The sequence below is a fragment of the Ipomoea nil genome, unplaced genomic scaffold (assembly GCF_001879475.1).
Source record: "Ipomoea nil cultivar Tokyo-kokei standard unplaced genomic scaffold, Asagao_1.1 scaffold1421, whole genome shotgun sequence".
Classification (NCBI taxonomy): domain Eukaryota; kingdom Viridiplantae; phylum Streptophyta; class Magnoliopsida; order Solanales; family Convolvulaceae; genus Ipomoea; species Ipomoea nil.
In genome coordinates, this window is record NW_017617849.1 from 4825823 (window position 1) to 4838721 (window position 12899).

Sequence of the window (12899 nt, forward strand, 5' to 3'; positions counted from 1 at the left end):
TATTTGATAAAAAAATGAAAGAATTGGGCTGTTAAGCTGTTGGGCCTGACAAGAATCTTTATGGGCCTATGTTGGATTTTTCATAAAACTGAAAAACAGTGAGGCCGAAGCTGCGAAAATCGGAAATGGCGTCTCCTTCTTCCGCGAAGAAACTTCTGCTACTGAGAAGAACAATATGGAGAGCTTTCAGGCCTCCGCTTCCGTCGTTCTCTGCAACACGACGGTCGTATCTGTTTTCTTCATCATTGTCTTCTATGTATAATTATGTTCTAGAACCTTCGAGTTTCAGCTCCAAATCATTTGTGATTAACCCTTCTAGTAGCTTCTGTTCCCAGACGCCTCCTCTCAATGAAGGATCTCAAGGTCCGACCACCATCGATTACCGGTAAGTGCTCGTTTTGCCCTAGTAAGTTTAAATACTTCATAGTTGCCTCGGCTTTGGGATATTTTTTTTTTTTAATATCTATCCGTCTAGTTGAAAACAAATTTAGAAAAAAAAAAACTGAACTTTTTACCATATCATTCCTGAAAATGGAGATTATGTTACAGAAACGAGAGATACACGATTGGAAAAAGATTATAGCCGCAATAAAGTTGGGAGTGTGAAGTGAAAATAAAATAATAAGTGGTATTTGCAGTGAAATTTCAGTTGTTAGAAAGCATTCATTAATATGTAGAAAGCCCTCTCTGTAGAAGACTGCATAGTGTACCAATGTATGCTACTAACTTAGTAATGGCTTCTTATAATCTCCATCAAGAAATGGCTAATTTTAAATATCAGCAACAGTACAAGCCTTGAACCAAATTGTTGATTACAAGAAAAAATGTTGGTTATTTAATGGATTGATGAGTGATGACTTAGATGGGTTTTCTGATTTTAATTTTTTAAAAAATGGGTTGCATTTCATTATTGCATCTGGAGTTATTTCAACTTTTGAAGGTGGATATATAGCCAAGTGTGTTCTTGTGCACAACATTTGTGGATTTTAGATTTTGTAATATTTCTCATATGTTTCATTTTATTCTAGATCTAGTATTTAGAGTCCAGTATAACATAAAGGTTTTACTTTGTGGAGAACTTAAGGACATGGTTTAGAAATAAACTATCTCAGAAACATGGTATCTGCTTCTAAATTGATATTTGTGCAGTTTGCAGCTGGCAGAAGATGAGTATCACAGACTTGCTAATTCCACTATCCATGACCTTCTTGAGAAGTTGGAGGTAGCTTTTCTTCTTTTCTGATACTTTGTTGATCTCCTTGGAGGTTTTTCAGTCTTGTATTGAATTTTAATGATACTTAGTTATCTAAGTTACTACCATGCATATGTTGAGTTTAGAAATTTCTCTTGGTCATTGACACATTGGTGGAGAAATCCTAGTTTAAATTTCATTGGTATATCAGAGGCTGGTTATGTCCAATGTTGGTCGTCACTAATATCAGAAAGTTATTTGTATCAACAATTTTGTCAATTAATGTATTGTTAATTTTCTCTCTGTTTTGTTTTTCTTTTTCTTTGGAGGACAGGAATATGGTGATTTAGTAGATATTGATGGTTTTGATGTTGATTATGGGGTATGATACATAATGTTCTAAAAATTTGTACAAAGTATCAATGGTCTGTATATATATTATTAATTTTGGATTCCATTTGCAGAATGAGGTTCTGACATTGAAGCTTGGTAGTTTGGGAACCTATGTAATAAACAAACAAACACCTAATAGGCAAATTTGGATGTCATCGCCAGTGAGGTACCCTGTTCTTTATTCATTAAAATGCTTGTGCTTGCATTTTGTTCCCGCTAGAATTTTTATTGATTCATGGTCTAAGTTCATTTTCCAACACTTGCTTTGTTTCCTAGTTGCTCTTGCACATCTAAAGCTTATTGGCCAAGCAATTTGCAAGTGCTAGACTTGACTTATACTCCATATGATATTTGACTACATTATGTATTTCCTGGTTGTAGCATAGCGGTTTAGCATAGGTAGCCACTTAATTACACCAAGCTATGAAATTAAGACTACATAAATAAGACGGCTTACGGTGAGAGTTCTAGAATTAATCATATGAGGTAATAATGTTTATTCAGCTAGTGCCGTATTTTCAGCAACACATAGTCGCATATGCAGATCTGGTGCTTGTCCAAGGACTACTTTTCTACCAGGTTCTATGTGCTGCGTTCTAAAATTAATAATTATGAAGTACATGTTGCTCCGTCATAAAGAACCCTTTATATTGATCCAAAGACTACTTTTCTACCTGGTCTTATTCGCTGCTTTTTAAACTGTCCTGCCTGGCTGCCTTGTGGTTATTAACATAAGTTCTTGTTCCTGTTATCATCACTCTATTGTCTGCTATGTCATTATTGGATTTTCAACAAGGAACTCACAGAATGCATGTCTATCCTGTTCAGCCCCTGAGATGGTTTTAATTGGGGCTAAGTGGCATGAGAGTATAATCTTTCCTTGGATTACCTTCAGCTATAGACTACAATGTTAAATCCATGTTCTTGCATAAGATCTGCTTTGTGCTTAATTATCACACTTAATACTACTCTATGTATAACGTAATAAGGTTGTAGTTGACCATTTCCTCAATCTTCCTCTTTGCCTACACACCCATCCTCCAGTCCCATAGGGATTAGACTTGGTATTTTCCCTTCCCTCCATACTGATCATGAATGTGCTTTATCAAAAAGTTAAACCATTATAATGAAGTGTTAATTTGTGGAGAGCAACCCAAGAGAAAGTGTACTAATAACCTAACATGTGAATGGCTGGGCTGACCCTGAATGACTTGATATACCACAGCTTATTGGGTCAAGGCCAATAATGCATGGGTAGTAACTCTAACAAAGAGAATCAATTTGAAGGAAAAAGCAGCTTCTTGAGTTGGAATTGGAGCCAGATTGTCATCATAGAACTTGGAATGACTAATCATTCCAGTGTATTTGGATGGATTCTATGTACTAATTTTGCAATGTTTTCTGTGTTCTATGGCTCTGAATTGTTATGACCCTTACCTGTTCCCGTGTTTGTTCTTCCCTGACAAACGTGATTTTATCTGCAGTGGTCCATCGAGATTTGATTGGGACCAGAATTCGGAAGCCTGGATTTACAGGCGAACCAAAGCAAAGTTGAACCAAGTTTTAGAAACAGAACTGGGAAACCTCTGCGGGATGCCCATCAAACTAAGTTAAGTTATCAACGACCTCCCTGTCTTCCTTCATCATCACTAACCTTCATGTTCAATCTACCTGGTTGTGTGTCCGGGCTTGCTTGGACTGTAATTCCACAATCAGTGTTACTTGGTTCCAACAAGATGCCCTTGTTACATGGGCCCTGGTAGAGTACAAGGATATGTTGCTGTACTAAAATAACCAAAAGAGCCCCCGCTCAACGGGCGTCGGTTTGATCTAAATTTATGTAATTGTTACGGAGTAATTTGTTTGTATAATAACCAAAGAAACAGAAACCATGCTGAAAAGACTCCACTAGTTGTTAGCTTCACAGCTCAGACAACACAATAAAATCATTACTTCTGCCACACACCATCTATATGTATTGTGTACTATTTGTGGAGTCATAATCGTACATCAAGTCATGCCCAGAAACCAATCACCAACTGGAAAGACAGCATAATATCTCCATGGTTATTAAGGGAGACACAGCAATGACCACAAAAACCCCATCCACTTTTCTCCACCACAACTCCACATGATTCTTTCTTACTATTTAGATATATGAGTTTTGTGCTTAAGGTGCATGAGTTTTATACTTAAGGTGTGTGAGTCTTGTGCTTAAGGTGCGTGGGTTTGTGCTTAGTGTGAGTAGTTGTTGAAACTTAAGATGCGTGTTTTTATACTTCAGGTGCTTGAGTTTTGTGCTTAAGATGCGTGAGTTTTGTGCTTAAGGTGCGTGTGTTGTGTACTTAAAGTGCGTCAGTTTAATGCTTATTGTGAGTCCAATCGCACGGGAAGTCCCCTCCCGCACTTGATCCCTTACCTATATATATACATATAGAGGCTCTTTTAACTGCCCTCCAACAAACAACCTCTCCAATTTATGGTGGCATTATGAAATTATAAATATGTGGGGCCACTACTTATTACTCCGTATCATATTGGATTATTGGCTACGAGGATGGGGGGTCCTGCCTAGGCTGCTGCCGTCGGTTTACTCCAATTTTGAATCAACGATTTCGGCTCAGTTTCGGAAATTTTGAGGGAGCCCTTTGATATAAAACAATGTTTATATTAAAGGAAACCACACAACTAGTCTATTAGTATAGATTTAATCTATCAATTATTTGCAATATAAAGTTAACCTTTCGATTATTATCAAATTAGCAAGTTTAGGTCTCAATAATCAAATCAGACATTTTATTAAGTACGGAGTAATATATTGATGGCATATGTAAATTGTAACCTCATGAGACCAAATTCGTGACTTTGATATAATTAAATGACTAAATCACTTTGGTTCTAATTGAGTAGTCTAAAAATGTTAATTTTCTTTTATATTATTTTCATTTTAAATCTCGTGTCAAAAAGTGATTTTATATGGAAAAATAAAAAATAAAAAATCCCAAAACTATGTGCTGAAATTATCAAAACATATATACCATAATTGGAATTTTTTTCCTTTCATACTATTTTTGTAGTCTTAGCTTTCTATCCAATTGATATAATATAATATAATATGAAGTCAGATTATCATGCCTAATCATATCTTGATGTGCAAAATTTGACTAAAATGATGCTTTAATGAGACATGGATAAAGCATTCACCGCAATTTCATGGGTTAGACACAGTAGTAGGGGGTTTGGCAGCCACATACACATGTATACAAATAAATATCAACTTGCAATTTTAATTAGTAAAATAACGCTCGTCTTTAAGAAACAATCATTCAAAGTGAAACCTAAAGCCTGGACCTGCGTTCAAACACTATAATAATCCTTATCTTGTCTTGTAACAAATGGTTCTCAAAATTTTCGATTTTTATTAAGAGTAATTTTACATTTATTCTCATTTTTTTGAGTATTTAGTAAATAGTTGTTAGCTGATTGGATTAGTGGTTTGACTAGTTGATAGCATTAACTGATTGTAAAAAATTATTTGGTAATTAGCTGTTAGTTGATAGCTGATTAGATGCAAAATGACTTCTCAAAAAACTGCTTTGATTACTTAATATGATAAGGGGTCATGATTTTTATCCATTTTTTTTCCTCTAATAAAATTTGAAAATGAGTGAGAATAAAAGTTGGGAGTTAATTTTTGGAGTGGAGATAGTATTTTTCTTTTATAAATAGAGCAGATAACCATTCACAATGTTATCAACGGTTGAGAGATCATGATCATCAACAGTGAACAATTCTCCACTCTTTATTTTAATGTCAAATTGATGCCTAACTTTAAATTAAAGCATTTTCAACTCGATGTGATCGCTGGCCATGATGTATGCCCCGGTGATTAGGACCATAGTCCTACACACTAACATACATAATACGTTCTTGTCCCGTAGTTTTTTTTTTTACACAACATTTGATATCTTTACTAAATTTAGATTGCATGTACATAATTTGATTCTTGCATTATAGTTATCGTTGGTTTCCTAAGTACGCTGGTAGTCAGACGCAGGTCAATACAATCAATAATCAAGATTTAAGCCAGAGTAATGAATCTAATAGTTTTGCAAATATTAATGTTCAACCCCGGCCTTACACAATATGTTACCAGCCTTAGTAGTATTGTTGGTGTTTGTAGACACTTAAATTTTGATAAATATTGATTATTTATCAATATTAGTATATTTGATATATTTGAAATATTTTGGATAATATTGATATTATCTAATTTAATTAGATAATATCAAAAGAGTTTGAGCTTATCAAAACTCTCTATCCTACAGTTATAAGAGTTTGAGCTTATCAAAACTCTCTATCCTACTGTTATAAATAGGGCATTTCATTTCTATGTAATCACAAAAAATCTTAGGAAAAGTGATGTAAACATCTAGAAAAATATTATTCAGGATCACAATAAAAATGTGATACTGAAAGTAGAAGTCCCTCCACCATAATGATCATGTATATGCCTATTGATCCAAACCTCTATTGAATATCAAGCCACTTGAAACCCGGAGACCCTTCAAGAAGAAAGAAAATTGAATATTAATATATTATATTCAATTTTCTTTGTTCACAAATTGACACGCCCAGGATTTGAACCGGTATGGGGGCAAACCCCATATGAAATTTGAAATGGAGGAGGCTAAACGATACTCCTTGGCACGAGTTAAAACGGCCTCATATCTTTCAAGGCTCCTTGGCACGAGTTGAAACGGCCTTATATCTTTAAGTTGTAGTGTCGAGACTTTCTTGCATTACATACTTTCGAGTGTTATATGCTCTCAAGTGGTGTACAAGCAAGTCTCGAGGGGGCATTTGTTGACACTTAAATTTTGATAAATATTGATTATTTATCATATTAGTATATAGTATATTTGAATATATTTGAAATATTTTGGATAATATTGATATTATCTAATTTGTTAATTAGATAATATCAAAAGAGTTTGAGCTTATCAAAACTCTCTATCCTACCGCTATAAATAGGGCATTTCATTTCTATGTAATCACAAAATCCTAAGAAAAATCATGTAAACATCTAGAAATATATATTATTCAGAGGTCACAATGAAAATGTGATCCTGAAAGTAAAAGTCTCTCCTCCAATCCAATCAGGCTTGTTGATCCAAACCTTCATTGAAGATCAAGCCATTTGAACCCGGAGGCCCTTCAAGAAGAACAAGCTATATATACAAGCCCTTCTTCGAAGATCAAGCCACTTGAAACCCGGAGGCCGTTCAATGGTGGAGTGTTCAAGGCATCCAATTGAAGAATCAGAGGACATCCTAGAGACATGTACCTACACCCCATTAATACTCAATGTAACCCAGAATTTTGAATTACTAAATTTTCAACATAAATTGTAAGTTTAATAGTTTATAGACTGAGATAGAGTAAAGTTCTTGATCACTCAGAGTGAACCAAAGAATTATAATGTATCTAATTTTTTCGAGTTGTCTTTTTTTTTTTTAGTATATCAAGAAATCTAATACGATGTAGGCACATGTTTAATGACAATTTTTTCCTAGATGACTACGGAAATGTTGGGATTTGATTTGCAAATTCTGCGCGCGAAAAAACATCAATGCTATACAATTCAATATGCTTAAGCCTCTTATATATAGTGATGCAAACTTACTTCCAAACAAATGTGGGACAAGTACTTTTACAAAGCTTTTCCACCTTCATTTTCCAACTCAAATTAGTCTATTTTAAAAATTAATTTCTCATTCACTCATTACTTGTTTTGAGTGTACAATATATTAATCGATCTCTTCGTCTTACTCGAAGAATCCGAATCCACTTTAACCAGATCCAAATCAGAAATAGACCTCACATATATTTGTACCACAAAATAGTCATTTTCTATGTTATTGTATGTTAAAAATTTCAACAAAGTAGTTGACATATTAAGCTATTGCGTTATAAACGCGCAGTTTAACTATAGAATAAAGTAGCATACTTTGCTAGAAATTTTATAGTTCAATAGTAATAGTGTAACCCCATCCTTTAACTAAAAAGTTGATAGATGATAGGAAGATAATAGTATAATATGATCCCGTACAAGTGTTGAGATACTTGCAGACAACAACAATAAAATATATTAGAAATATCTCATCAATGCATTCGTCAAATAAAAAAAATATTAAATTGATACTTACCAACATTTGAAGGAACGAAATAGGTTCACCCATATCAAGAAAAAATAGTATTTAAATATCAATATAGTGTAAGTCTAAATAATGGTGCAGGCGGACGCAAACAAGAATAGAATAAAAATTGTTGTGCAAGTTTAGCCATTCATCTAGGTTGAATTTGAACCACTCACAATTTCTTATTGCAGAAATTTGTGATCATTCTTTCTAACGCTTGTATGCCAGTATGCCATGACTTCATTTACTGATTCACATATCATTTTTTTGGAAACACATAAGTATATCATGTTATTTTATGTAAACAGTTGTTATGGATATCTCGAGTAGGGTATCCAGTCAGTAGCATACTTTGACAATTTGGACTCACAGTTTGACTACGCTACCACAAGATGAGAGGAATTCAGTAGCCTGACCCCATGCAGGGACGTATGAGTGTATGACCCGGTTGGTCGTCCTGTAAAGGCAGTTAGCGGGAACACCCGACCGGGTGCTGCACTCAGAGACGATTGAAGAAAATTTTCTCCAGATTTTACGCGGAATTTCCTTTTCAGTATTAGGACAGAAGCATGGCGGTTTGAAAGCTTTCATAGATCTAGTATAAATACCCTATTGGAGCACATTAAAACGAGTTCTAAATTCCAGTTCTCTTGCAATTATGCAGTCAATTTTCTCTCATACTTTTTCCTACTAACTTGTAATATAACCGAGTAAAATCAAGACAAAAATACACATTCAAAATAATAATTTCAGATTTGTATGTGAGTACTAAGAAACAATGCCTTGGTTCCAAGTGGCATGGGAGCAGTGTAGCATTCAGTAACACCAACACAACGAAATGGAGACGCAACTGGCATTATTCCACGTGTTATAACATCGGACCGCCATCATCATAACAACACAAACTTTAATCACAGACCATAACATAATATCTGTAAATAAAGAATAACTTAAGACATCGACAACCACACATTTACAACTCTTGCAACTGTCCTTCTGAATAGGCACTTTTTTATGACGTGTTGAAATTGTTATTTGCGTGGCTGGTCGTTCACGAACATGGTGCACCCGACATAAACAAAACTAATTCAGACATGGCATGCATTACTTGTGATCCATCTATCACATTTTTGAAGTTTCCCAGATCAAATGAAATTTATACCACTCAATTTCGTCCACAAGAATTTTTCATTTCAAACCACTGGCCCATAATAAATTCCTAGCATAGAAAACGACTCAACATAAGTAAGATATTTGCTTCCAAACAATTACCTCGTACGGAATAGCGAAATCAAATTATGCCATATGAACAAACCAGCGAGAATTTTGAAGATAGGGTTGTAGGCCTGTAAGGTTAACATCATGCTAAAATATCTATCACAATTAGGAATTGGAAATTAAAAAAAAAAAAATTAATAATAATTCTAACTCTTATCCGATAAAATATAATGATGACGCGCTGGTTAATATCGAAAATAATAATCCTATCCCGTGGCTACGAAGTTTCAGAGCAGTCGAGATCTACGGCGGTAGGGTCGTCGCTGAGTCGACAAAACTCGGCGAGATCTCGACTTGACTGCACTCTTCAGTCCTCCCGATGATATCGCCCTTTTGCGTCAACGATTAACGAGGATCTCGATTCGGATCTTTCAACCGACCCATTCCGATAGGGTCTGTTCTTCTGAGCTTCGCCGGCCTTCCACTGTCAAGCATAGAAGTCTCGTCGTTCAGAACATGTAAGCCTCTGAAATCCGCCGACGACTCTGACGGCGTGCAGAGGCGGAGCTGGGACGATAAATTGCGGCGATTGTCCTATTAAATGTCCGGAAATGAAAAAAAGTAAAAAATCAGCGGACAGAAAATTTATAATCACAACAATATCAATTGTGGCTTGCACAATGTGTATCTATTTTTTGTGGAAAAAAAATGAGGAACCGTCTGTAAAAATTGAAGAAATAAGTAAATAAGAGAAAATTGTTACCTCATATTGGAGATCTGTGTCATTTTCACGCAATTGTTTACCAGAAACTTCTCTCTCCGTGAGTAACGAATCATCGCTGCTCGACGAAGCTGCGGGCGGCGGCGGCGTAGATGACCACGGAACCACCTGAATATCCTCTGAATCTATCTCATCATCGTCATCCTCTTCCTCCACCTCATCGTCATCCTCATCCTCATCCTCGAACTCATTCTCTTCACGGCTGACCTCTGCCTCAGGTCCGCTCCTCGCACCACTTTCAAAGCATCTCTCACAGGTGGAAACCATAGATCCTAGCCTGGAGCCGGAAGCCGACCACGCCGTCGGCGACTGGCACACGTGGCAGAGCAGACGGCGGGAGTGCCGCTCGACCAGGAAGTTAGCGGAGTGTACCTTGGAATCGCAGCTCCAACACAGATTCGCTTGGTCCGACTCGCAATACATTCTGGCCACACCTTTACACAGCTCACAAATCTTCATCTTCTCCAGAAAGAAAACCAAAATTAAACTACCTCCCTGCTTCTGCAACTACTCCCAACTCCCAAGTCCCTAGTGAGAGAAAATCAGAAAAAGGAAAACACAGAGAGAGAGAGATCAAGAGAGAGAAGGAAAAAATCAAATTGAAGCCAGATATAGAAATCACCCACAAAAAACGAAAATTATTATGTGTGGATTAGGTTTGGGACTGTGGATGTGGGGGCATCTGTATAAAACTGGAAATAAAATGTAATAGCAGGCAGGAGGCGTAGGGAAGAGTGAAGAGTGAGAGAGAGAGAGAGAGAAGGTGCGGTTGAATGGTAAGAGGAAGTGCCAGGTGTCGGAATCTGAGGGAGCACAAAACCCTTGGCCTTGTGGCTTCACTGTCTTGGGAGGGGCTGTTTCCTCTGACTCGCGCCCCGCCTCCCGTCGGATATTTTCCAGTTTCACCCCATGACGTGGCGGATACACGGCTCGCGTAGAAGATTCTGATTTGCCGACGTGGCGATCTATTGTGCCCGCCTTTCTTTCCATGTGGCCCACCTACACACATTAAAACCCACCCTTCACCCATTACATATGGATATGGGCATACACGCAAATCAATTTCTTTCATTTCGGCTTTGCCAATGGGTCCCACCAAAATTTTAAGAGATATACGCCACAGTCAAAATCTTTTTTAATTTATCAAATTTCTTTATTTTTAAATGAATTTTATTACTTATAATAATTATATATTGGCACGTAAATGATATAGACGATTTTTACGTGTCACATCGAAGTATGACACAATATACTGCTTATTTTTAGCGGTGCAATAATTTTGTAAACCTCATATGAACAGAGCATGATAATATATAGTTGGAGAAAATCAGAAAATAAAATTGGTGAAATTAGAAACAATTGAAATTACAGAAAAAAGAACTTTTTGTAAAACACAAAAATAGATAAATGGTGTCCAGACAATGATCGATCTCTTTAACTTCTTTTAGCGCTTCATGATGCAAAAACTTCCCTGTTAATGATTAACAAAAAGGGGGCCCTCAAAATTATTTTGTCTATCCTCTTTGGAGTTGTTATTATTATTATTATTATTATTATTATTATTATTATTATTATTATTATTATTATTATTATTATTATTATTATTATTATTATTATTATTATTTAATATTTAAAATTACAAATTAAAAACTAGTATGAATTATCAAAGTTTAGAAAGGTTAGTTTATAAATAAAAATGTTAATTTTATCTACTAGTAGCTTATAAAATGTGATATTTTCCTTATATAATGATAAGATATTATTTTTAAATTTATCTTCTTTCTTTTGAAATTTTTTTACTTTAATAACAAAATATTTCTTTGTTTATTATTCTTAACTAGATTTATTATAATATATTTTTAACCTTTTAATAATAATAATAATAATAATAATAATAATAATAATAATAATAATAATGACAATTTTGTTATTGTTGTTGTTTTATAACACTAAAATTTGTGTACACAAAAAGAACTCATGACTTTTTAATTTTTAAATTTATTGTTAATTTTTTTGCAACTCTTTTCTCCTTTGTGGCAAGAATTAAAATATAATAATATTTACATAATTTGATTTGTTTCTTCTTTCTTTTTTTTTTTTTACTGAGTTAGTATCGTACGTAAGTATAGATTTTACAGCCTTCTTCCTTTGCTTGAACAATTCATGTGCCTAGCTGCAAAAAACAGGAGAAGATGATCAGACATTAAAAAGTATCCCAATGACCCATTTTGCTCATAAATTTAAATCCTTAGTACAGAGGAGGCCAGCCCATGACATGATTAGAGTACTACAAAAAATTTAAACATTCTCCCAAGAGAGCAATAGGAAGTTAGGAACATGATCCAAATTTAATACAATTTATCATTTTACTCCAAATGTATAATCATTTCAACTAATGTATGCATTTCTTTAGTTGTGTTTTATTATAAACTATTAAAATAATAATTAATTTCATTTTTTATTCTATGATGATACCTTTTTTTTTTTTAATATTTGATATTCTCATCACCGTTAAACTAATTCGAATTCGATCCGAACACAGGGCACTATTACCCTTACCAAGTATCTTAAGATATTGGTAATTTGGTATAATTTAATATAATTTTTCAATGAGCAATGCTACATACTCTTCATATATTTTTCTTACGAATTTTTCCTCATGAAGTGTTATTATCTAATTGATAATTAAATTTTTTTTTTTTTAATTAGTGGTGGAGTCTATCATTTGAGGAAAAAAATCATTTTTCCTTTTCAATTAACTTGTCGCAAGTGGGAACATTTCAGAAATGGGTAACTAGTGCGCCCCTATCCATTTTTATTTTTTGTAAAAATAACAAATAAATATTTGAGTATAATTCATTATTATTGGATATATTTTTTAAAATTTATATATTTATTTTTTAAAAAATACATTTAAATAAGTACACCGGTATGGGCGTATAATGCAGTGCCTTGTTAGAATTCTCCTTCTGCACGCATTTTGTCTTTCGAACAATTCTCTAACATTCTTCCAAGATGATAAGGTGTTGCTTTACCTTTTCCACTTTCCAATTATAGAAATATATCTGAGGCCATTTTTGTGGTGACTCGGTGTTACTAATACTCTAGAACTCTA

The 12899-nt window shown here is 34.5% G+C and overlaps 2 protein-coding genes across 3 annotated transcripts; one reads left to right on the forward strand and one right to left on the reverse strand.

Annotated features, from left to right (window-relative positions):
• The first annotated feature begins 95 nt into the window (after positions 1 to 95).
• LOC109187866 (frataxin, mitochondrial-like) lies at positions 96 to 3548 on the forward strand. 2 transcript variants are annotated; one of them, XM_019338232.1, is made up of 6 exons: positions 96 to 385; positions 1150 to 1222; positions 1527 to 1574; positions 1657 to 1751; positions 3070 to 3235; positions 3267 to 3548. In XM_019338232.1, the coding sequence occupies exons 1-5, from the start codon at positions 126 to 128 to the stop codon at positions 3197 to 3199; spliced, it is 606 nt and encodes a 201-aa protein (XP_019193777.1). In that variant the 5' UTR covers positions 96 to 125; the 3' UTR covers positions 3200 to 3235; positions 3267 to 3548. The 2 variants fall into 2 exon arrangements, with proteins under 2 accessions (XP_019193777.1, XP_019193776.1); XM_019338231.1 differs by having other exon boundaries at positions 3070 to 3548.
• Positions 3549 to 8954: 5406 nt separating this feature from the next.
• LOC109187865 (zinc finger protein CONSTANS-LIKE 4-like) lies at positions 8955 to 10540 on the reverse strand. The gene is made up of 2 exons (XM_019338230.1): positions 9767 to 10540; positions 8955 to 9597 (listed from the first exon to the last, which is right to left on the reverse strand). Exons 1-2 carry the CDS (start codon positions 10241 to 10243, stop codon positions 9409 to 9411), a joined length of 666 nt encoding a protein of 221 aa, XP_019193775.1. The 5' UTR covers positions 10244 to 10540; the 3' UTR covers positions 8955 to 9408.
• Between the last annotated feature and the right edge of the window lie 2359 nt (positions 10541 to 12899).